The sequence below is a fragment of the Petaurus breviceps genome, unplaced genomic scaffold (assembly GCF_028583685.1).
Source record: "Petaurus breviceps papuanus isolate PSGF00001 unplaced genomic scaffold, PetGlider_PUasm1.0 77, whole genome shotgun sequence".
NCBI lineage: Eukaryota > Metazoa > Chordata > Mammalia > Diprotodontia > Petauridae > Petaurus > Petaurus breviceps.
The window spans coordinates 5,760,702-5,784,520 of record NW_027186492.1 but is presented as its reverse complement, the minus strand read 5'-3'; the positions used below and the strand labels follow the sequence as shown (position 1 = coordinate 5,784,520).

General features: G+C 43.6%; 1 protein-coding gene across 1 annotated transcript in view; it reads right to left on the bottom strand.

The window, feature by feature from the left end:
• The window catches only part of STARD9 (StAR related lipid transfer domain containing 9), a 146,729-nt gene that overhangs the window by 21,477 nt on the left and 101,433 nt on the right, over positions 1-23,819 (bottom strand). The window contains exons 15-21 of the mRNA XM_069105668.1: positions 21,249-21,428; positions 14,906-14,957; positions 14,226-14,363; positions 12,673-12,755; positions 12,355-12,464; positions 5,486-5,691; positions 4,497-4,965 (exon numbers count right to left, since the gene is read on the bottom strand). Coding sequence (XP_068961769.1) covers positions 4,497-4,965; positions 5,486-5,691; positions 12,355-12,464; positions 12,673-12,755; positions 14,226-14,363; positions 14,906-14,957; positions 21,249-21,428 — 1,238 coding nt within the window. The remainder of the gene's footprint in view (positions 1-4,496; positions 4,966-5,485; positions 5,692-12,354; positions 12,465-12,672; positions 12,756-14,225; positions 14,364-14,905; positions 14,958-21,248; positions 21,429-23,819) is intronic.

Genomic DNA, 23,819 nt, shown 5'->3' with positions numbered 1-23,819 from the left:
AGAAGATGATGGGTTGGGTCATCTGGAGAAGGTTGAAAGGAGGGGCTGAGTTGTGGAAGAAGGGTAGTGCTTAGATAACTGGATAGAAAGGAAAAAGGTAATTCCAGCCAGGAGAAATGATTTGTACAAAGGTATAATGGGTGGCAGGAACGTATGTGAACACATTCTATGAGCAATGAGTAGACAGTCTGGTCAGATCATTTGAGAAAGGCTGAAAGGAGGAGCTGGGTCTTGAAAGAATGGCAGTATAACGAAGGATGAGTAATTTAGCCTCTGAGCAGAGAGAAGGAATGTGCAAAGGGATATCTTGGGAAGTTTAATCTGAGCACAACATACAGAGCAATTTGGAGTAGGAAAGATAGAAGGCAAGAGATGAGTTAGAAGATCATTTGTTATTATTAATTAATGCTATTAATATAATTGGTTATAATGAAGGTCTGGACATAGGGGATAACAGTGTCAAGAGACACATAGAGAAGGCATCATGGGAGAAGGATGATCGGTAGGATTAGGGTATGATGATAAAGAGGTAGCATTATGATCTGCAAGCAGAGGTTACAGCAGTAGAAAACGGTTATAATGGGCTCAGAAGGGGCAATGAGGGACAGAACTAGGCTAGGGATAGTAGGCATGCAAAGGGATTGCAGAGATGAGGGTAGAATCACCAGGACTTGACAGGTGACAAAATGGTGGAGGAATGTCAAGGATGGATGAGTCATAGGTTTCAAGCCTGGAAGAAGGTGATGCCAACAACATGCAATGAGTATGGCAGGTAGAAAACAATGAATTCCATTTGAATAAGCTGAAGGCAAGTATAGTTGGGTATATTGAGGCAATATGGAAACATGTTTTGTATGATTTCACCTGTATAATCGATATCATATTGCTTGCCTTCTCAGTGGAAGGGGGAATGACTGGAGGGAGGTAGAAAATTCAGAACTCAAAAAAATTTTTCAATTAATGTCAAAAATACATAATTTTTTTTTAAAGAAAGAAAGTTTGAGGTTGGAACTCAAAATTTCTTTTTAGATTTGGGGAGTTATCTACATAGAAATGATATTTGAAGCCCTGGGAATACATAAGATAGCCAAGAGAGAAAGTATAAATAGAAGAGACAAGGGAAAGCCTTGAGAGGATCCATATTCAGGAAGCGGAGGAAAAAAGAGGGACGGCCAAGGAAGAAGCAGCAAGACAGGTGGAAGAACCAGGAAGGGCAGTGTCATGGAAGCCAAGAGGAGAGAGTTTTTAAAAAGGAAGGAGGTAACTAACAGTACCAAATAGGTGGAGAGGAAAGGGAAGAGACAGGAGGGGGAGGGGGAAAGAAAAGAAGGGAAGGAAATATGCATTTAAATTATTTAACACCTACTACGTGTCAGGCACCATTCTAAGGTGCTTTTAACATATTATCTCATTCAATTTTCATAACCCTGCAAAGTAGACGCTAGAGACAAATAGTGGTAAAGTGACTTGACCAAGGTCACACAACTAATACATGTCTGAGGTCAGATTTGAACTCAAATCTTTCAGACTCCAGGCTCAGCACTCTATCTATCCACTGCTCCATTAGTAGCCTCAGAAGAGAACTGAGGAAAGGCCATTAGATTTAGAAACTAACACATAAGTTACAGGACAGTGACCTCGAAGAGAGAGGTTCCAGTAGAGTGATGGGGGCCAAAGACAGCATAGGATGATGAAGAGTGAAACAGGAAGCAATGGCACTCAGGGTCACCTACTTTCCTTGGAAATTTTACAGTGAAGGTGAAGAGATACAGTATGATAGCTTTAGGGCATAATAAGAAGGAGGAGATAATTAGTTTAGTTTCTTTTAGGACTAGGAATTCTGCCTATGTTTGTAGGAAGGAGGAAAGAATCAAGAGGGAGAGACAAAAGGTGAAAGGTGAGTAGGGGATGATTAATGCAGCAAGGCCCTAGAAGCTGCCGAATCAAGGGTACAGGTAAACAGGCTGGCTGCTGTCCTTTGTTCTTGAAGAGGACCAAAGTGGCATCTCTATGTTGGGGTCCATATATAGCATGTACAGCATGTCTGGTCAGACAAGCTCGGAAGGCTCTACCACAGGTCAGGCATAAACAGTCCACTAGGAATAGAGATGTCTCTAAATTGATGTATCTCACGTTTCTATCGCAATTCTGCTTTGCTCATGAGCACAGTGCCTTCTTTGAAAAGGGATAAACAAGCATAGCCTCAACAAGAAAGGCTGACATCCTCTTAGAGGAGTCAGAGAGAAGGAAAGAAAGAGTGAAGGCATAAAGAGATTGTGGGAAGGCAGAGCTCTTAATGAATGGCCTCAAGGTTGAAAGGAAGGTAATCTATTGAGGTAGAAGGGTAGCAACAGAGTTAGTGATTTAAGGAGGTGATCTGGTATAAAGTCCCTACTGAAAACAGGTAGCTAGGTGGCACAGTGAATAGAATACCAGTCCTGGAGTCAGGAAGACTGATCTTCCCAAGTTCAAATCTGGCCTCAGACACTTATTAGCTGTGTGACCCTGGACCCTGTGTGACCCATTTAACCTTCTTTGCCTCCATTTCCTCATCTGTAAGATCAGCTGGAGAAAGAAATGGCCCCAAATGGGGTCACGAACAGTCAGACATGACTGAAAAATGACTGAACAACCAAGACAACAAAGACCCCACCAAAATATAGCAAGGAGTCAATGAAAGGAATGCCTCTTAGGTGCAGCTCAGTTTAGACTGTATAAATGTATAAGAGACTTGGGCATTGAGGCTTTGTGAATTCCATTAGGAGCACACTGAATGGCTTGGGAGGAAACATGGAGAAGTTATGAATTGAGAGTCATCTGGGGTTAGCAAGAGGGTACCTAGAAAAGGAAAAAGAAGAAAGAAAGCAGAAGCAGAAAAGAGGGGTTACTCAAATGGATTACCAGGGGAAGGTCAGGACTGTGAAGGCTGGTATGTGGGAACTCCACGGGGGAATGGATTAGGAGGAACCAAGGAACCAAAAGTCACAAGGAGAATGGAGGAGAAGTGAAGTTGTGAGAGACGTGAAAAGACAGGAAGGAAGGACAGTAAGAAAGGGAAACTTCAAAGTTCAGGGTCTTGAAAGTAGAGTGACCTCCAGTGATGGCAGCAACTTACAAAATTTTTGGTCTCGGGACCCCTTTTACACTCTTAAAAATTATCGTGGACCCTGAAAAAAATTTTGTTTATGTGGATTCCATATCAATATTTATCATATTCAAAATTAAAACATCTTAAAATTATTATTAAAATTATAATATTATTATAAAAAGGTTTGACCTCATAGACCCCCTGAAAGAGTCTGAGTCCACAGACTACACTTTGAGAACCAGTGATCTAAGGTATGACTAGCACAGGGAGTAAGTGGAGGTAGAATGGAGAGGGAGTATATGGGAACTGAGAAGGCTTGAAAGGAGTCGGAAGGAAGGGTGTTAGTAGGGTCATAAATATGAATATGGAAGTCCCTAATGATGACAGCATGGCATGGAATGTCCTGTGTCCAATTCTTGATAACCCCATTTGGGGTTTTCTGGGCAAAGATACTGGAATGGTTTACCATTTCCTTCTCCAGCTCATTTTACAGATGAGGAAACTGAGGCACACAGGGTTAAGTGACTTGCACAGGATCACACAGCTAGTAAGTGTCTGAGGCCAGAAAGGCATGTCTTCCTGACTCCAGGGCACTCTATCTACTTTGCCACCTAAGAAGAAGAAAATTAAAAATCTCAAGTGCTAAAGTCACAGAGAAAGTAGGAGAGTGGACTAGAGGCTGGTAGCAGGTAGCAGGACAAAGACAGGGAGAGGAAGAAACAATGAGATATGGTCAACTTCAGAAGAAGAGAGGCTGGTTAGTGAGGGATCGTAAAGGAACAAGGGAATTGTGTGTGGGAAACAAAGAAGGAAGCATGTGGATTCTTCTTCCTGACTCTGGGGGATCTAAAGTAAGAAGAAGGAATGTCCAGCACTAGAGAAGGTGACAAGGGATAGGGTGTCCTATCAAAAGAGTCAGACTTCAGTTAGCACTAGAAAGAAGAAACAAAAAAAGATCACGTGTAAACAGGAACAAATAACCAAATTGGAGGTTCCAAAGGGTACAGTGGAAAAGAGATGGACAGGGAAAAGGAAGTGGGAAAGGGAAGGAGGTAGGGGAAATGAAGCAGGACTGAGATGAAATGGGAGGAAGATAAAGGGAGAAAGGATGAAGTGACTTGAGATTTTTGAATAAGCAAAAGCTCTTTGGGGTCAGCAATAATTTTCAAGACTATAAAAGGGTCTAGAGATCAAAATTTGAGAACTGTTGCCTTTGAAGGGACAGGGATCAGGATAGTAGGGGATTTGCAAGCCAGAAGACAGAGGGTATATAACAAGCAGGCACATCAGGCAAACTGGAGCTCAGGAAAGTGAAACTCCAGTAAGGGTCAGTTACAAAGAGGGAAGTATTATTCAAGAATCCCAACTCCCAATTGCTAACACCCAATCCTAGGGCCCTGCCTTTTACCTTTGTGAGGGGGACAGATAGAGGCCACGGAGTCTCTGGTTCCCCAACGAACTGCTGCTGGAAAATCTGCTCTGTTTTTGAAAAGCTGAAAAGTTGACCTCTAGACCCGGGTCCAATTCCACTGGCTGGCTCTGGTTTTCTTCCCAGCAGAGGGTTTCAAGCTGTTCAAGCTTTCTCTGGGCTTCCAGGAGTCTCTGCTTTTTGACGATCTTTTCTAACTGAAACTTGACTTTCTTGCGCCTTACTTTACGTTCTGCTGCCCAGAGGGCATTCCTCCAGAGGACCTGGAGCTGGGCCAGCCTCTTGCGGCCCCCATCCAGCAAAGCTGAGGAAGTCTCTGACCCAGTCTGAGATTCAGTTTCGTGGAAGATCTCGGAGTCTGTCTCAGCCAAGACATTGCCCTGCTCTTGCTGCTGCTGCATTTGCAGGTTGGCAAATAGTTTTTCTTCTCTGAACAGCCATCGCTGGTCTAAGAACCAAGAAAACCCAGAAAGAAAGTCAGAGCTCGCCCCTCTACCTGTCTCTGAGCCCGTCACCTGGGCCTGCATGGAGTGACATACTTGGGCTGATGTGGGGAGAAGAGGAGGGAGATTTCTGGCCTCTTAGCCATTCTAGGGCTGGGACGTGCAGTGAACAAGAAGAGGGGGAAGATGCCCTAATCCCAGAGCAGAGAGACCAATAAGGCAGAAGCCAAAAGGGTATGAAGCTGGGGTCTCACCCAGGACATGGGTACCACATGGACAAATACGCATGTGTATGAGGGAAGGAGAAGGAGGGAGATCAGTGCTTCTAAGGGGGAATAAGCATGTTAGTTTCCTTATTTATCTTTCTTGGGAACCTTTTTCCAATTTTTCTACCTCATAATGTTTCCCTGCAACTCCATGAGATTATAAATAAAAATCTAGTAAAGACTAGAGCTGACCATAAGAAAAGGGGGAGGGGGACAAAGAAATGAGGTGAAAGAGACACCTTAAATGATGGTCACCTACTGTCTTTGATCTGCTGGTTGATGAGGGCCTGGTCGAACTGCAGTTCCTGCTCAGCTCTGATCTGCCCAACTAGGATATCTTTCTTTAAATCCTCAACAAGGCATTTCTGTAGAAGAATCTGTGTCCTGTGGGACGCCACTTGGTCTGGCTGCTTCTGGTGATGTGCTTCAGAAACAACATTCTGCACTCTCCTCTCACAGAAAGGGCTAGAAATTTCCATGAAGAAAGAAATAAACCATCTTGAGAAGAGCTACCTATATTTCATTCCCGGGCCCTGGCTCTAGTTACTGGTCTTCCATTTAGTCAAGCTAGGGAGTGTCTGACTCCCCCAGCTGAGACATCACCATGAACTAGGGTGTTCATAGGCATTCACTTTCTTTCCAACGATTCTCCTTACTAAGTCTCCCCTTTGGGAAAGCCCTTGGGTCCAATATAGCCAAGAGGAATTTGAACCCACGGGCATGCTGCCTGCAAGAACTAGGAATAACAAAGAAGAGGTGAGTTGGGTCACAAATAGCAGTGAGGTCACAGAGAACAGTACATAGAACTTTAATCAAAACTAACCTCTTCTGAATTTCTTACGGTGGAAGATTCAGGAAAAACAGGAAGCTATTTCAGTTGATAAGAATAACCAGGTAAGAAGAAAAGAGGCAAAACACTATGTTTTTGGCAAAGCTAAAGAAATCTGGATTTCTCTCTCTGTCCCCTTCCTCCTTCCCTCCCTCCCTCTCTCTTCTCTTTCTCTTTCTTCCCTCCTTTCTTACTCTGATCTCCCTCTCCCTCTCTCTCTCTCCCTCCTTCCCTCTCTCTCTCCTCTCTCTCTCTCTCTCCCTCCCTCCTTCCCTTCCTTCCTTCCTCCCTCCCTCTCTTTCTCCCTCTCCCTCCTTCCCTCTCTCTCTCTCTCTCTCCCTCCCTCCCTCCCTTCCTTCCTCCCTCCCTCCCTCCCTCTCCCTCTCCCTCTCTCCCCTTTTTTAAACTCTGGGTCTCCCTATCTTTCCCAGGTGAGATGATCTGGGCAGTTTTTCCCCTCCTTAGGCAACTTGGGGGGGGAGTCCCTTGCTTCTAGGGGCTTATCATATTAAAGCCAAACTTAGTGCAGACATCCCTAAACTTGGAACTCCCAAACTCAAAAGATCTACCAGCCTCCTCAATAGCTAGAATTAGAGGAATGCCACCACCACGCCCAGTTTGGGATTTTATTTTTAAAAAACTAATAGTGAAGTTTCACAAAGGCTATGCTACTTTTTGAAAATGAGATTGGAAATGAAACAAATTATTTTGCAGAAACCCTGCAGATTGTGAGGTAATTCTTTCCTCCCCATTCTAAGGAGCTATATCTTTGGGAAAACAAACTCTGTGGAGTGTTCATCTACCGCTGGAACATCATTCCCTGAAACAAGAAGTATATCTGTGACCTAGAGGAAAGAGACAGACAGGCAGGCAGGCAGAGACACAGAGACAGAAACAAAAAAACAGAGACAGAGAGAGGAAGGGAAGGGAGGGAGAGAGGATAGAGAAGAGAGAGGGCAGAAGAGAGAGAAGAGAAGAAAGAAGGGAGTAGGGATTAAGGGGAGAGAAGGAAAAGGAGGAGAGGGGGGAGGAGAGAGAGTCTAGAGGAATATTTTCATGTATGCAAACAAGTTCGAGGAGTCCTGGAAATCTAGCCCACAGGAAAGAGCACTGGGGTGAGATTTGTGAGGCTGGATTCTTTAATGTCACTAATCAGGAATAATTCATTTAAGCTTCTTCTTCTGAAGCTTCTACGTCCACTAAGGGTGGAGTGCTCTGGGGTGTCTCCAAGGCTATTTCAGTATTGTGTCTATTTTCTACCAGAATAGTATCTTTTTGGGGTGGCTAGTTGGTTCAGTGCATAGAGTACTGGCCCTGGAGTCAGGAGGACCTGAGTTCAAATCTGGCCTCAGACACTTACTAGCCCTGTGACCTTGGGCAAGTCACTTAACCCCAATTGCGCTGCCTTCCCCCCTCCAAAAAAAAAAAGAATAGTATCTTTTTCCCCCCATGCAGAAACAGCACTAGCAGTGGAGAACCCTGCAGATAGAGAGAGGGGAAAAGAGGGAAGCTCAAGGTGGCCAGCAGGTAAGGAAAAGAAGGGTGAAGGAGGGAATAAGCATTAATATTGTATCTACTATGTGCCAGGCACTGTGCTTTTCTTTTTTAAATAAATATTATCTCATTTGATCCCTACTACAAGGTGGATATTGTTATTATTCCCATTTTACAGTTAAAGAAACTAAGGCAAATAGAGGTTATGTAACTTCCCCAGGGTCATACAGCTAGTAAGTTATCTGAGGATGGAATTGAATTCAGGTCATGCTCACTCCAGACCCAGCATTCTGTCCACTTTACCACCTAGCTGCTTCTAAGAGATTAACAGAGCAGGAGCTGGCATTGGGCAGCCCTGACCTCGCCCAGGCACCAATTCAGTGGGGAGGAGAAGGAAAAGAAACATTTTCTCCTGCTCTGTCACAGCTGTCCTGGTCTACCAACCCTGAGTCATCATAACCCTCCTTCCAGAGTCACCTTCCCAAAAGAACACACTAACTTCTGGGTACTTCCAGGCCTGGGGACACTTATGGTATTATTAGGGATTAAATGAATAGCAAAGTACCAGCCACCACTCTCTCCCACCCCAACAGCTTCCAAGACTGGCTGCCCTTTCTCTCAGAACCCCTGATAAACGGAGGGAGGAGGAAGCACTCGTATACTCTGGTCCCCATTTCCACTTTCTGACCCCATCACTGGACCATCAATCACTTCTCTTCTTCTGAAGCTCATTCCATTCTGTCTAGATTCTCATTGCTGTCACCTATGATCTTCCAGCTCATTCTCACTCCTTCCAAATTAGGAGCACAGCCTTCCTGTCCATCTCAGCCACCGCTTCCTTCAGCTACACTGACTTCTCAGTTCCTCACCCTCCTAAACTCCCATGACCTTGATTCCAATCTACTTCAATCCCCATGCTCTAGTCCTAGGACAGTTTTTCACACTTGCCACCTTGATCCTATTTACTGGTTTTCATCCCTGTCAGTCAGAGACTATTTAACTGAACCCATGGTTGGCACAGCAAGGCCAGTGTGCTTTGAATCGTTCGCCTTCTCACTAGGTAGCATCAGGTGAAAGCACAGGGGTTCCCGAAGAAATGCCAAGATGCCCTGAGGTAGCCTTACCAGAATAGCAAGGAACAGATGAGTATTGCAAGAAACTACTCTTCTTCTTATGTATTAGGACACCACAAGTACATAACTATGAGGGAGTCTGAGGTCAAGACTCTGGTGTTCGATTTGTTTCCCGACATCCAGGAAAAAGCACCTGTGATCATCTGTTTCTAGGCAAAAAGTCTAAATGAGCTAAATCAAAGTGACAAGCACCCTATGTGGTACCTTGTTGACGGGGCTTATCTAGGTTACACTGAGACAAAGAGAAAAATGAGAAGCAGTCAGGAGACGGCATTTCCCATGGTGCCTGGGTTGTCACTCCCCAGCTCTATCTAAGTGGTTTACATGAAATGGATAAAATATTTAAAAGAATCCATTGGAGAAAAAAGGCTCTCTGAATATCTATGTGCACCTTGGGCTTACTCTCTCTCTCCTTCCCACTCAAGTTCTCCCTTCTGTGAAATGCTCTCCTCCTCCTCCTTTTCCTCTGTCCCACAGAAAAGCAGAAGGTTAGCCAGATTTGCTCCTTATGATGCAAATCACCATCTTCAAACAACAGAAACGGGAAGAGACTGAAGAAGGATTCACTGTGGGGATGTCTGGGAAGGCTGACAAATGATCAGGGCTACAGAGACAACTGATGTCTCTCACACACACACACACACGCACAAACACACACATACACACAGAGTTGGAAACAAAACTAACTCTCAACTAAACAGATCTGTTAACAATTAAGCAAGCACATTAAAAAATGAATTTTTACTAACCCTCCACTAAGGATCTGGACAGCTTCCAGGGGAAATCCTCAGCTCACCAGCAGCATAAATCCATCCACCAAGACAGTGGCAGGCATGATCACGGCCCACTTTCATTTTGTAAGTTTCAGGTCCTCCCAGCCTGTCTGGTAATCTGCTCCAATGAGCCCCTCCCCGACCCTCCTCTCTTCTCGCTTTTCCTCCTATCTCTTCCCTGATGCTTCAGAGGCTGGCAGTTCCCACAGCATAATGCAGAGGTTCCTAGTCACTATGGAGATCGACCAGACTGCCTCCTAGGTGCCAGATACTCAAGGCTGAGCCCCAAAGATCCCAAACTGGGCAATGCTGATAACAGACAACAAATTGTCCTCTGCTTCCCAGAGCTGGCTTCTACGGAGAAAGGAGTCAGACTGGTCACCCTTCCCTGTCCCTGGAGTCATTTCCATGTTTTCAGGCATATCTACAGACTCACTTCTGCCTAAATAAACAAGGTTAAGCCTCAGAGCAGCTGAATGAGACTCTGGAGTCCCCCAAAGTCTCCTGGAATGCCCTGCCCAAGACATGAAGCAAGCAGATCTTCTCAACACAGATCCAATTCCAGACTGGGAACCATCTGCTGATTTAGATTTTCTTCTACTCCTGTAGGCATCCCTCCTCAGCACCTTTGCCCAGTCAGGCTCAGGCTCCCATACCATACTACCACTGCCACCAGGCTGGCACACAGTTATACCAATTATAACAACTGGTGAGGACTAAGTGCACTGGACTGACTCTGAGCCAGACTCTGGGAAGGTGGTGGTGCTAGTGTCTTTATTTTGAAATCTCTTCCCAGCCTTTTTGAAAGAAGGGGCATATTTAGGATTTGACTGACCAATCTCATCAGTGACTCTGGATTAGAGAGTTCTAAGAGATTTCATTCCATGAAAACAAGGAGGTCAAAGTTCCCACGTGGACAAAAAAACCTTATTATATCAGCACTTTTTTGTAGTAGCAAAAAGCAAGAATGAATGAAAAACCATTTATTAAGTGCTTACTATGTGCCAAGCATTTGTGCTAAGTGTCAGCGACACAAACAGAATAAGAAGAAAAAGGAGAGAATGTGATGGGTTCCCATCAATTAGAAAATGGCTGAGAATGTGTTATACATATGCGATGGAATATTACTGCACCATAAGAAATGAAGACTGTGAAGAATACAGAAAAACTCAGGAAGATTTATACGAACTGATGCAAAGTACAATAACGAACAAGATGAGTGGAATAATGTAAAGAAAAAGAACAAGTCAACTTTCATCAAAGAAGTGACTAATCCTGACACAGAGGGCCAATGTGAGATGCACCATGCCCTCCCCCCAGAAGGATGAACTTTAGATGTAGAATGAGGCAAGCATTACCTGGCCAATGTGCTGCTGTGTTTTGTATAGTTACACTCTGTCACAAGAGAAAGTTCTCTGGGGCGGTAGGAGGGGTATATATGGGAAATGGCAGTGATATAAAAAAATCAATTATACGCCTTTTTTTAAAAGAGAAAGTTCAAAACAGAAGCAAGAAAGACAAGCCACCACTGAAGAATACAAAAGGAGGGCCAGGAGCAAACAAAGACAGGCGGGACAGTTTTGAAAGTTGCTTGTTGAATTTATTATAGACTTATTTAAAAGGGAAAGCTGTATGTAGTGATGGATTCAGTTTCACACACAATCCTCTTTTCTGTTGTACTTTGTATATAAAAATTCTCATTTTATTTGGTGTCAAATTCAATTTTTTTATATTTAAAGAAAACAGAGCAAGCATCCTATGTGGATGAGAAAATAGGAAACATGAAAACCTGAATTAAGATGAAGGAATAAAAGAAAAAAAAAGATAAACCACCTGGGGGCCTTCAAAAGAAAATCATTCAGCTATGTCCACTTCTCTCTATGCTGCTGTGTTCCTCTCTGTACCTCTCTATCCATCTGAAGAGCCTAGTGATTTTTTCTACTCCTTCCCCCAAACCCTGACCCCCTAATGTGGAGTTGGGTCTCCCTTCATATTCCTGCCTGTTTTGACCAAATCATTGTCTCTGCTGGGGGAAAAAATAGATGTCCCTTTCCCTTTCCCCACATAAAAGTCATCAACAGAGAAGAAAGCTTTAGCCCTTCATTGACGCACATCCCATAGTATCTTACCCCAGGATACACATGATACTTTGCTCTAGGATTGTTTTTCCGATATAATTATACCTACTAGTGGAGAGGGGTTTCAGACACTGTACATAAGGATTCCTACTGTTTAAGGAAAGGGCACCAAACCACACTTCAGTGATACATCCTGAGAACCCTGGAACAGACACCCAATCTGGCCACCAATGAAGCACTAAATACAAGAGCATTATGATCTCCAGCCAAATGACAGCATCACAGATTCAGAACTGGAAGGACCTCAGAAGCCATCTGGTTCAGTCTTTCCATTTTAGGAAATTGAGGCCTATGGAGATGCTCTCATTCTGTGCTCTGGTGGAGATCTGAAGAAGAAAGGGATCAGTTCATACCAATCATTGTAGGTGCTTGCTTATGAAACAATAATCTCCCATTGTTCATATATCACAAACTGTCTGGCCTCTCCCCAACTGATGGCAGACCAAGTGATACAAGTCATTACCTTGTAAACATGTTGCCAGAAAAAGTCTTATTTGACAGAAAGTGGCCAGAGCAAAAAACACCAAGAATGGAATCCCTTTGGAGGACAAAGAAAAGAAAAATAAGAGACAGAAAGATAAAAAGAGCTCTTTCTCTGACAGACGGTCTCACTGCCAGCAGTGAGTTAAGCTCCATGAGTCCTAGGACCCCAGTGGCTAAGGCCCTGGACTATCCCAGGTCTAGTAACTTGGCCTTTCTCCTTCCATAGATTATAACTGCTAGGTCTCAAACTGGCCCCACGCTAGAAAGGTCTCACATACCTGTCCTCCTCAAGTGCAGATGAAATCCCCAATGAGGGGGCAGTGACATCCCCATCCAAATCCAACCACTCCAGAGAGCAATTGCTGTTCCCCGCAGAGACTTCTCCTAGCTGGAAACAAAAGGAGGAAACAGAATGAAGAAGCCTTCACTCCCTAGCCTCTGATCATCATTACAGGATGTATCTGACCGGCTGAACTTATCTAGGTGGATTCCCACAGGGTTGAAGGTTACAGTGGAAAAAGACACCCTTCCTAGTGTTTCTCACGTGGCAAGAAGTACCACAGCTAGCAGCGACCTAAGAAAGAGACCGTCCTTACCAATCTCCTCTGCCTTAGTGCAGCAGCCTCTGCTGGGTGAATGAAACGGAATTTCTGTGTTTCCCCCAGAATGATAATCGCTCCTTTGGGAAAAAGAAAGCAAGGGATTTAATAGTGAGCCCTTAATGTGTGCAAGACAGTGTGCTAAGGGCTAGGCGTGTGCGCGCGCGCACACACACACACACACACACACACACACACACGACTAACAATTCAACTGCCCACAACCTGGCTGGTAGTAAAAGCAGTTCAAGGAAGAAAAAGGGAAAAGCAATACCATGGAGCCACACTGATAAGGGAAGGCTTCCTTTCTTTGCTAAAATGATAATAATAGCTAGCATTCATATAGCACTAAGGTTTGCAAAAGCAATTTACAAATGTTATCTCATTTTATCCTCACAATGACAACAACAATAATAATAATATTTATTATAGCACTTACTATGTGCCAGATGCTGTGCTAAGTGCTTTAAAATTATCTCATTTGATCTTCAGCACAATTCATCCCCATTCGACAGATGAGGAAACTGAGGCTAAGGGGTTAAAAGTGACTTGCCCAGGGTCACAAAGCTAGTATACATATGAGGCAAGATTTGAACTCAGGCCTTTCTGACTCCATGTCCAGGACTCTATCCATTAGGCCACCTCACTGCCTAGGGAAATCTGGTCAGATTTCAAGAGACAGATTCATCCACAAACATGGAGCTAAGAGGCAGGTCTATTCTCTCCACCCTGGGCCTCTGCCCCTGGAATTCCCTCTCCTACAGGCACAGGGGGAATCTTCAAGTCCAGATGAATCTCAAAAAAATACCCACACTAGACAGAGGTTGTATTGCCATTTTGTTTTCCTTAAAAACATTTTTTTTGGTCATGAACTTAACGATCATTAAACAACAATCTCAAAATACACATGAGGCCAAAATAAAGGCTTATATATTTATCCATGGACTTCCATTACATACAGTTTGGTTTTTTAAAGCAAATTTAACAAGGTAGTAACAAAACTGCCCTGTTTGTACGCTCTTCTGAACTTTTTTTTTGCATTTTTTTAATGCTTTATTCTGCTCTCTTTGTTTTCCCATCATTTTTGCTATCCACAAAATCACTCCTATCCCCACAACACTGAAGCTCTCTCATAACAATCATAGTCAAGACCAATAATGTTAAATTCAACTAGAACAGATCCCTGTAGACCATAGATGGGCTTATCTAAGTTGTAATTTATTTTGTTAAACACTCCCCAATGACATTGTAAGCAGGTTTCCTGTTTTGTGGGCAGCATTTGCAGGTGGAGAGTTTAACACCTCTTGTCTAGCCAAACGTATCATCGGTACATTAGTTCCATTGTCTTTTCTGGATCAAAGAGAGCCTCCCACTATTCTTGGAAAGCTTAGAAGGCTCCATTCCAAAGGCCTTCCCATTCCCCAGAATGGTGATTTCCAACTAAGAATTGTTGGCCATTCATAGTTGTATAGCAGCTCAAAGAACTCAAATTTCCCCCGTTTCCAGAATGCAAAGAGAAGACAATAAGAGGGAGGGTCCAGCCAGCCTACCTTGTGTAAGGCGACAAGAATCAGTGACCTCTTGACCATTGACAATGCAGCGGGCTCCCAGGGCAGGCTGAAGTGTGACCACACCACATGCACTGGTGATGGTACAGTGGTCTCTCTCTATCCATTGACCCTGAAGGACTGGGAAAAATGCTAGTCACAATGGTGCACAGGGTCACTTTATAGGGCAACTTCACTCTTTCCATGAGAAAATCCAAGTCCAAGTCTGGAAAATCTCAAAGCAAGGACATCACAGACAGAAGAGAGACTCTATTCCTTCTTCTTGATCTACAAATTATTTCTCCTTTGGGCCTGCTCCCAACCATGCTGACCCAAAACCAAATCTCAAGTAGCAGAAATAGGAATAAGCACATTGACTACCAGATGTTCCAGAGTGTTTCTTCTTAAGCAGACACTTTATGGATGCTTTCTTACATCCCCGACACTTTCACATCATGACACTTTCCCTTCCCCCAGCCAACAGAATCTTCTCTTGAAACAAAGGGAAAAGCTAAGCAGAAGATACCAACACACTGGCCACAGAGGTCGAGTTCCCCAAGAAGGTCCCTTCCCTGAGGGCATCCTCAGGTTTCCCATGGAGGAATAGGTCAGACACAGGCATCAAGACCCTTTGTGCCTCTTTGAAGTGACAGAAAATTAAACTGATGCCTTCACTCACTTACCTATATCCTGCTCTTGCTCAGAGTCAATCCTTCCTATTTTTGTTGTCCCTTCCTAAAAGGATAAAATAAAAGTTATTTTAAAGGTAGAAAAAAAATATACAGTTCTACCTCTGAAGCAAAGTCTATGTGGCTTAGAATCACCTGTATCTTGTCATGAACATCTCCCTATTCACTCCCAACAGCTCTACCTTTTCCCTCTGGGACCAGGCTTTCTCTCCCTCAGCTCCCACTTACTTATTCAGGAGCTGAGAAGAGACCCTCAGGTCAATTCAATCTTAAAAGGCTGTCCAGGCTATTTCTAAATGCCCAGAATATATCACTTCTGATAGATGACAGATGGTGGTTATCTCCTTATCATGACTATACTGCAAGCCTGTAGAAGAGAAATTTTCATTTTCTAGTGGGAGGCTTGGAAAGGGGTCTGTTTGCCTTTTTGGAAAGCTTGGAGTCACGCAATGTGATCATTTCATCTGAGAGGGGCCATAGTCATTGCTATCACTCAGCAAACCTCCAGCACCAAGGAGAAGTGGAAAGGAACCCCATTCTCCCTGAGAGGTAGAGCGCTAAAGATGCTCTGGCCCTGCTTCAGTCAAGTCAATGTTTAGAGAAAAGCATTTCATAGAAACAGAAGAAATCATTGGATTATTACCTTCTTGCTGCTCAGATGAAGCTTAACAGACCTCACAGTCTAAAAAAAAGGCAAAGAACAGAGAAAAGAAAAAGCACCATCTAGAATTAGAGAAAGAGAAAGAAAGTGAAGGGGGGAGGGAGGAAGGGAGAGAGAAAGGAAGAGAGAGGGAGAGAGGGGGAGAGAGAGAGTGGAAAGAGGGGAAGGGGGAGAAAGAGGAAGGGAGAGGGAGGGAGAAAGAGGAAGAGAGAGTGAGAGAGAGAGAGGAAGAAAGAATATGAGTGAGAGAGAGAGAGAGAGGAGTTAGTATGAACCAAGCACTGTATTAGTTGGATGTGAGAGCACACAAGATACCTAGCTGCCTTTCACTTGATTTTTGTTTGAATTTTTAAAACTTAATTTGTGAACCCTATAAATTATAATGACCAGGTCTGATTTAAAAAACAACTGAAAAAATACACCTGCCTCCTTTCACTGCATAAGTGCCTGTGGAGTATGGTAGTCAACATGTGTTGGGCGGACCTGCCTCATGCCTTCTTCCTTTTTGAAATCCTTATTTCAAGGGATGGCTTCATTGGATTGGGGTTGGGGGGGGTCAGTGATGGAAATATCCACAAATGAACTTGACCTTTTAAAAAAATATATCAACAACAATATATATGTATGTATATATATATATAATATATATATATTGCCTTTTGGAGGGCAATTGGGGTTAAGTGACTTGCCCAAAGTCACATGACTAGTTTTTGTGTTAAGTGTCTGAGGCTGGATTTGAACTCAGGTCCTCCTGACTCCAGGGCCGGTGCTCTACTGCACCACCTAGCTGCCCCCAAATAAAAATTTTTAAGTACAAAAAAAATTAGTTTTGAAATCACTCTGCCTTTTTCTAGAATGCAAGAGGAACTGAATTTGGCCCTTGACTGTTCTCTCCCAGGTATCGCCATTAGGTATTGGTATCATCAGACTGACTCTCTGGGGGAGAAAAAAAAAAGAAAAAAAATTTACATGATAACTTTATAATATATTTAAAAGGAATAGTAAGTTGTACAGGGCAGATTTGCAGTTTCGTGTGCAATCATTATAATATTATACTTCATTTTTATTTTACTATATTTTTATACTATAGTATGGAAATTATACTATATTATTATTTTTTTATACTATAGTATGGAAATGCTTGTTTTACTCCATAAATTAAAACTAATTTTTAAAATTTTCAAAAAAAAAGAGTAAGGGCAACTAATAAGGTTATACAAGGCTACAAAACCTCGAAGTGGAATGAGGTCTGGTTCCAGAGGAAGGTCTCTGCATCCATGAACAGACAGGGGGCCCTTTGGATGTGTTCAGAGATACAAAACATGGGAAACAAAAGGTAGATGTCCCAAGGTGGGGCAAGGCAGCTGGAATCGCTTCCTGTACAGGGTTTGTAGAGCGTGTCTCCATGGGACAGGGGAAAAAAAGGGATGCTGCCTGTTTGATCTCAGTGTTCCTCCAAGCTGAAATGTGTATCTGCCCCGCTGATTAGCCAATAAGAATCAGCTCCTGGGGCGCTATCAAGAAAACCAGTCAACCATCAGGCAAGAAAATGAAACGAGGCCCTGGGAATTGAGTCCAATATATCAGGATGCTGGTTCCAAATAGGGAGCATGGAAACCATCAGAGCTTAATATTTAATGCTACAGATTGCTTCCATGGGCATTCATTTGGAAATGATTGCAGATCATTTTATCAGATCTGCACCACAGGACTGCCCTGAGAGGTAGATAGTGTAGGTATTAGCAGGCCCATTTTACAGATGAGGAAACAGACTTGTCTAGAGCCACAAGGGTAACACGGGGGCAGAGCCAGACCTCAAACCCATGCAGCCTTAAGACTCCAAGCCCAATGTGCCTTCCATTCCACAAGGAAAGAAAAAATATACACAGCATACAAATATGAAGCTTAAGAAAAACTCAGTCCCTTCAATTCTACAGCAAACCCCCTAAGAGGTCCCTGAACTAACAGGGCTATATTCAGATGAGGTCATCCTTTTTTTTTTTTTAAAGCATTCAGGTACTTTTTCATCATCCTGTAAAATTCTGCCTAGAGCAAGACAGTTAACATTTTACTTCCTGACTTCTCGAGGATAAAATTAATCTATTTAAGGACCATAATAGTATGGAAGGCAGATTGGTTCTGCTTCAAACACCTGGAATTTTCCTTAATTCAACGCCTCTCCCATCACATCTGTGGTAGACCTTTCTTTGTGATCCTGGCTGAGGGGTGAGGGACTAGGGCTGGACTGGGGATTTCACTGATATGGGAACTCCTTTGGTGAGAAAACACCTCTTACTAATATAGCCTGGCATGACTGCACATATATAATCCATATCAAATTACTTACCGTCTTAGAGAGGGGCAGCAGAGTGAAGGTGAAAATTTGGGACTCAATTTTATTTTAAAAATATTGTCTTCACATGTAGTTGGAAAAAGTAAAATACCATTTAAAAAATGTATAGTCTTAGAGTTACCTAGCACTGAGGGGGTAAGGCATCTGTCTTGCCCAAGGTTGCACAGGATACATCAGAAATAACATGAACCCAGGTGTCCCTGATGCTATGGGCAGCTCTCTATCCACTTCACCTCCAAGAGAATGGGAGTGGGGAGGAAGAATTACATGTTTATTGTACATTAGACCTTAGTTCAGGGAACAGTATAACGCCAGAGCTGCCTGAGAGAATACACTGAGGTAGGCAGTTAAATTCCCATGTTCCAGAAGACAGGCTTCCTCAGTCTTCTGTCTAAAAAACTTCCTCTGTGATTAGATGTCCCTGAGACTCTATTTAGTTCTCTGTGCACACCAGCATGGGGAACATGATTTCTCCAGGGACAGGTAGCATGAGGAATTCATTAATGGGCTGTCCTTGCTGCTCCTTTTAAACACGACAAGCAAGCTGTAATGAAAGTAAATACTGGATTTGTGGTGAAGCAGGGAAGTTTGGCTATATGAAAAAGGAAGGAAAGGGAATGAGTATATTTAGTAAGCACCTACTGTATACCAGGCACTGTGCTAAGTGCTTTACAAATACTGTTTCATTTGATCCTCATAGCAAATGAATGGGTTCTTTCAGGATGACAGAATGAAACCCAGACTAAGTGGAGTGGACAGAGGTGACTGATTCTGTTATGCCAGACTAGATTCTTCTGGTCTGAGAGCAGTAACCTGCAGAGAACTTCACTCTGGGTCTTGTTTTCTTTTTCTACAAAATGCAGTCTCTAAATCTCTTTATTATTAAATATTTCATATTCTATAGTGTGTATATGTATATTATATATTAAATAATCTCTATTTAGAAATGAACTGGGGAGGGGGGGACATAGTACTGCCATTGAATGGCAGAATTAGTATCCCAAAAGATCTTGTCAGGGTGGATAAAGGGGTACAAACTAATGCAGCAAAATTTAATAGGGACAAACTTGAATGCTAAAGCATTTATATTATATATATGAATATATTTATAACTATTGACTGCTACAGCAAAAAGGGAGGCGGCGAGGGGGAGGAGAAGAGGCTAGAAAATAATTCAGGGTTGAAAAAAAGTAAATACTCAGAACGGACTATAGATTCAATAGACTATATTGAATTCTCTGCTCTTCATATGATTATCTGCCTGCTTTCAACGCCACAAAACAAGATGCCCCCGCTCTCCTTCCTTTTTCCTCTCCCCATTCTCCTCTCTTTCCTGCCTCTTTTTGTGTGTTGTTCCCCCCCCCCCATTAGATTGTAAACTCCTTGCAGGCATAAACTTTCTTCGTATTAATTGTATATCCAGTGCTTAGCACAGAGCCTGGTATACAGCAGGAACTAAATAAATATTTATTAGACTGTATTAGAATAGAATATACAGTGCAATGAAGAAGATAAAAAAGAAATAAAACTAGTGTGATTCCTATACTACTATAGATGTATAGGGTGTCACAAAAGTCTTAGTAAAAATTTAAGATATAAAAATTTAAATCTCTAGGGGAGGCCAGGTAGCACAGCGAGTAAGAGCACCGGCCCCAGAGTCGGGATGACCTGGGATCAAATCCGGGCTCAGACACTTAGCACCCACCGTGTAACCTTGAGCAAGTTACTTAAACCCAGTTGCTTAGGGGTGGCCAGGTGGCTCAGCAAGTAAGAGCACTGGCCCCAGTGTTGGGATGATGTGGGATCGAATCTGGGCTCAGGTACTTAGCACCACACCCAGAAATAACTGGCTGTGTAACCTTGAGCAAGTTACTTTACCCCAATTGCTTTAAAAAAAAAAAAAGAAATTTAAAGCTTTAATAGCTTACAACTGCACTAAGATTTTTGGGACATGCTGTATCACGTTTGGCCTGTAGGATACAATAGTCCTACTGAACTCTGTCTTGGTTAGATCACTGTGTCCAGTCTTGGGTGCCACATTTTTTAAAAGGAACATCAGTATATCAGGAGTCTGTCCAAAAGCAGCATGACCAGCAAGACTCCACCTCCCCCCCACCATGTGCACACACATACACACACCCAGGAGGGAACCTGGAAGTATGCCATCCTGAAATACATGTTAAAAAAAAGCTCATGACCATTAACCTGGAGAAGATGAGATTTAGAGGGAACAGGTGGGGTCAGGACATCAGTTTATTCATTCATTTTTTATTCATGTATGATTTCATGACCCCATTTGGGATTTTCTTGTCAAAGATACTAGAGTGGTTTGCCATCTCCTTCTCCAGATCATTTTACAGATGAGTAAACTGAGGCAAACAAGATTCAGTGACTTGCCCAGGATCACACAGCTAGTAAGTGTCTGAGGCCAGATTTGAACTCACCAAGATGAGTCTTCCTGACTCCAGACCTGGTGCTGCCCAGGACACAAGACCAATCCTTAAATATCTCAAGTATTGTCATTGGTTTTAAAAAAGAACTGAATTTTTGCTACGTGCAGAACTGGGACCAATGGACAGATATTACAGGTGCTACAGGAAGGCTGAGCCCCTTATGATCTAAAGTCTATGTTTCTATGATAGTCACACAACCTCTGTTTTTTTAAGACTTGGGGCAGCTAGGTGGCACAGTGGACACAGCACCAGCCCTGGAAGCAGGAGGACCTGAGCTCTAATCCAGGCTCAGACATTTGACACTTACTAGCTGTGCGTGAAGAGCAAGCATTAACCCCAACTACCTGGGGGGGGGGGAGATGGAAGGGGGAACTGAGCTCTGTGGAGTTGACAATGATTTGAAGATATAATTTCACAGATCTTCATAACTCCATTCTCATGCCTCAGCATTTAGCAGAAAGAATACAAGACTTATTTTCTGCATCCTGGAGATGAAGAAGCCAAGGCAAAGAGAAGACAACTTGTCTAATAATGATGCACACTGGGAAAAACACTGGTGCCCTGAATCCCAACTTTGTGCACTGACCTACTGAAAAGTTCACCACTCCTGAGACAAAAGAAAGAGGAAGACCCTTCACAAATGGCTGAATAGACCAATATCCTGGAAGCTATCACCACCATGGTAGATGAGCCCAATGGGTTTTGTCACCACCAAATGACTGAAGCAAACACACTATCTGGGAACCATACTGCCTGCCCCTTGCTTTATCTTGACTGCCTGTTGGCCCCAGCAGGGAAGGAAAAGTGGGAGCATACCTTAGTAGGAAGCCCTCTCACCAAAAAACCCGAGCCCACCCCAAACCCCCTTACTCTGAGATGATACAGCACAACCCCGGTGCTCAGCACATCATCATCCAGGACCATCAGGTGTGGCAGGTTGGAATCAATCGTCACCCCAGCTTTCTTCTTGTTGATGTCAACGTTACACCGCTCCATGAGAGCCTTCCAGTCGTCCCACTTCTGGGTCCAGTCTTTGGATGTCTGGTCTCTCTGGGGAAGAGAGTCACAGGAGCTGCTCCCAGAGACTTGACCTGGGGCAATCAGTTTAAGGGCTGAGGACAACCTGACTTGAGGCTCTCACTGTCCTAATATCTTTCCTCTTTTACTCACCATCACTGCTGATCACATATTAAACTGAACAGGAATTTTATTTTATTTTTTTAAGAGATTTTCTTTTCTTTTTTGCTTTTTTTTTTTGGAGGGGAAAGGCAGGGCAATTGGGATTAAGTGACTTTCCCAAGGTCACACCGCTAGTAAGTGTTAAGTGTCTGAGGCCAGATTTGAACTCAGGTCCTCCTGACTTCAGGACTGGTGTTCTATTCACTGCACCACCTAGCCACCCCTGAACAGGAATCTTAAAATGAATTGGAAAAGGAATGGCCAGAAAGGCAGACAACCAATAACTATAACTTTCCTTCCTACCATCTGTTGGACCAATCCATGGACAACCTCTGCTTTTTCCTGAAAGGGCAAGGCTCCAGAAGGCAGTCAGCTGCCATCCTCCTCGCATGGCACAAGTGAGCTCATTGGTACCACAGTGAGGTGATCATCCAATTAGCATGATGGGACCCCCTGTGGATCTAGAATGACAGACCTAAAAACCACTCCAGTCTCTGCTCACCTGGTTCTTCCCATCACTAACCAGTTCCCAAGAATATCCTGACCATTCCTGGAGTCCCCAACTCAAAATATAGATGACTACATCCTACTTTTTGTTGATCAGTGGAAACAGGACCATCACAGGCTAGAGAAAGGGGGTAGGGAATCCTGTTGTCTCTCTAAAGGGCCATAAAACTGAAGGAGGCTTAAGGTAGTCCTGTCCTAAGAAAGCAACTTTGGGAAGAATGGGGGTAAAAGGAAAGATAGCAAAAAAAGATCTAAGTCTTCTCATCCACTCGCCAGATGGTGTTACATTTTCAAATCTTTTTTCCTCTATTCACACCAGCCTCTATCCCCGCCCCCACCTGTCTCCAAATTAAGACATCAGCTCTTAGACTAAAGCTATGAATTACCTTAAAATCCTGGCTCCTCTGGGCCCTGGTCCCAGTGGACAAAAAGTAGAATTAAGGTCAGAAAGCTGGAACTCTCATTCCTGACCCCACCCCCACCCCACCCTGCCACCACAGAATATGATGGTTGTCAATGGCAACCAGTCAACTGCATCCTTCCCTTCCCCTAAGCTCCCAAGAGAAAGGTACAGCCTTAATTAAGGACAGTAGCCTGTGGGCAACACCTTTACCCATTCTCTTCAAAACTGGGAGGGACAACTCAAACAAACCATTATTAAAGGCTTCCTCTATGTGCCTGGCATGTGCTACCCAATGGAGACAAGACACAAAAATGCAACCAGTCTTTGGTCTCAAGGAGCATAGATTCTGCTTGGGGGGGGGAGGGAGGAGGTGGGCAGGGGAGGAGGAAGGATGAGGAGAGATAAATGTGAATTAAACTCAAAACACTTCTAGACTTGACTCATATTTGGAGATTTTGTTTTCCCCAGAGAAATAACTGCCTTTACCTATTCTATTCAATCACTGACAGATCCTAAATGAGCCAGTATACTCTATGTCTTGTGTTTTGATTGTATGTTGGGTTGTTGTTGGGGGGAAAGGTGTAGAGGTAGTGGTATACCCTGGAATTGGGGGTTATGAGTGAGAGGGAAAGAGTAATCTGTCTTTCCAGGGAACTGAAGAGTTAGGCAGCTAAGACCTGGGTCAGAGAAGGGGTAAAGGGAGCTTCCCACACACACCACTAAGTGAATACCTGAGTCCAAAAGGTACCAGGACTCAGTAGTGGTATTTTCTTTCTTTCTTTCTTTTTTTGTGTTTTTTGGAGGGCAACTGAGGTTAAGTGAGTTGCCCAAGGTCACATGGCTAGGGTTTTGTGTGTGTGTGTGTGTGTGTGTGTGTGTTAAGTGTCTGAGAACAGATCTGAACCCAGGTCCTCCTGACTCCAGGGCCGGTGCTCTATTCACTGTACCACCTAGCCACCCAAGTAGTGGTATTTTCTATAAGAAAAAAAAAGGATCCAATCAGACGCAAAATCTGCCCCAAAGGAATAGCTCCAATATAACAGTCACTGGGCTGAGGGCTCCCTCAGAACCTCTGACTGGATACCTGCTGCACACAAACCAAAGGGGGGACCACTGGGATGCCCACTTGGGCTCAGAGTTCAACTGCCATCTCTGCCATTGTCATTGTGGAAGCCACACTATTTCCCTTGTTCCCACAGTTCCTGGCTGAAATTCCCTTTCTTCCTTCTTCCTGGAAAGTGAGGGTATTTGAGGAAAACTTTCTGCCACCACCAAAAACATGCCTATTCCCCTCCTAACCCATGCTTCACCTCCCCAGTGGTCATTCGGCCTCTGCTTGGAGACCTCCAAGG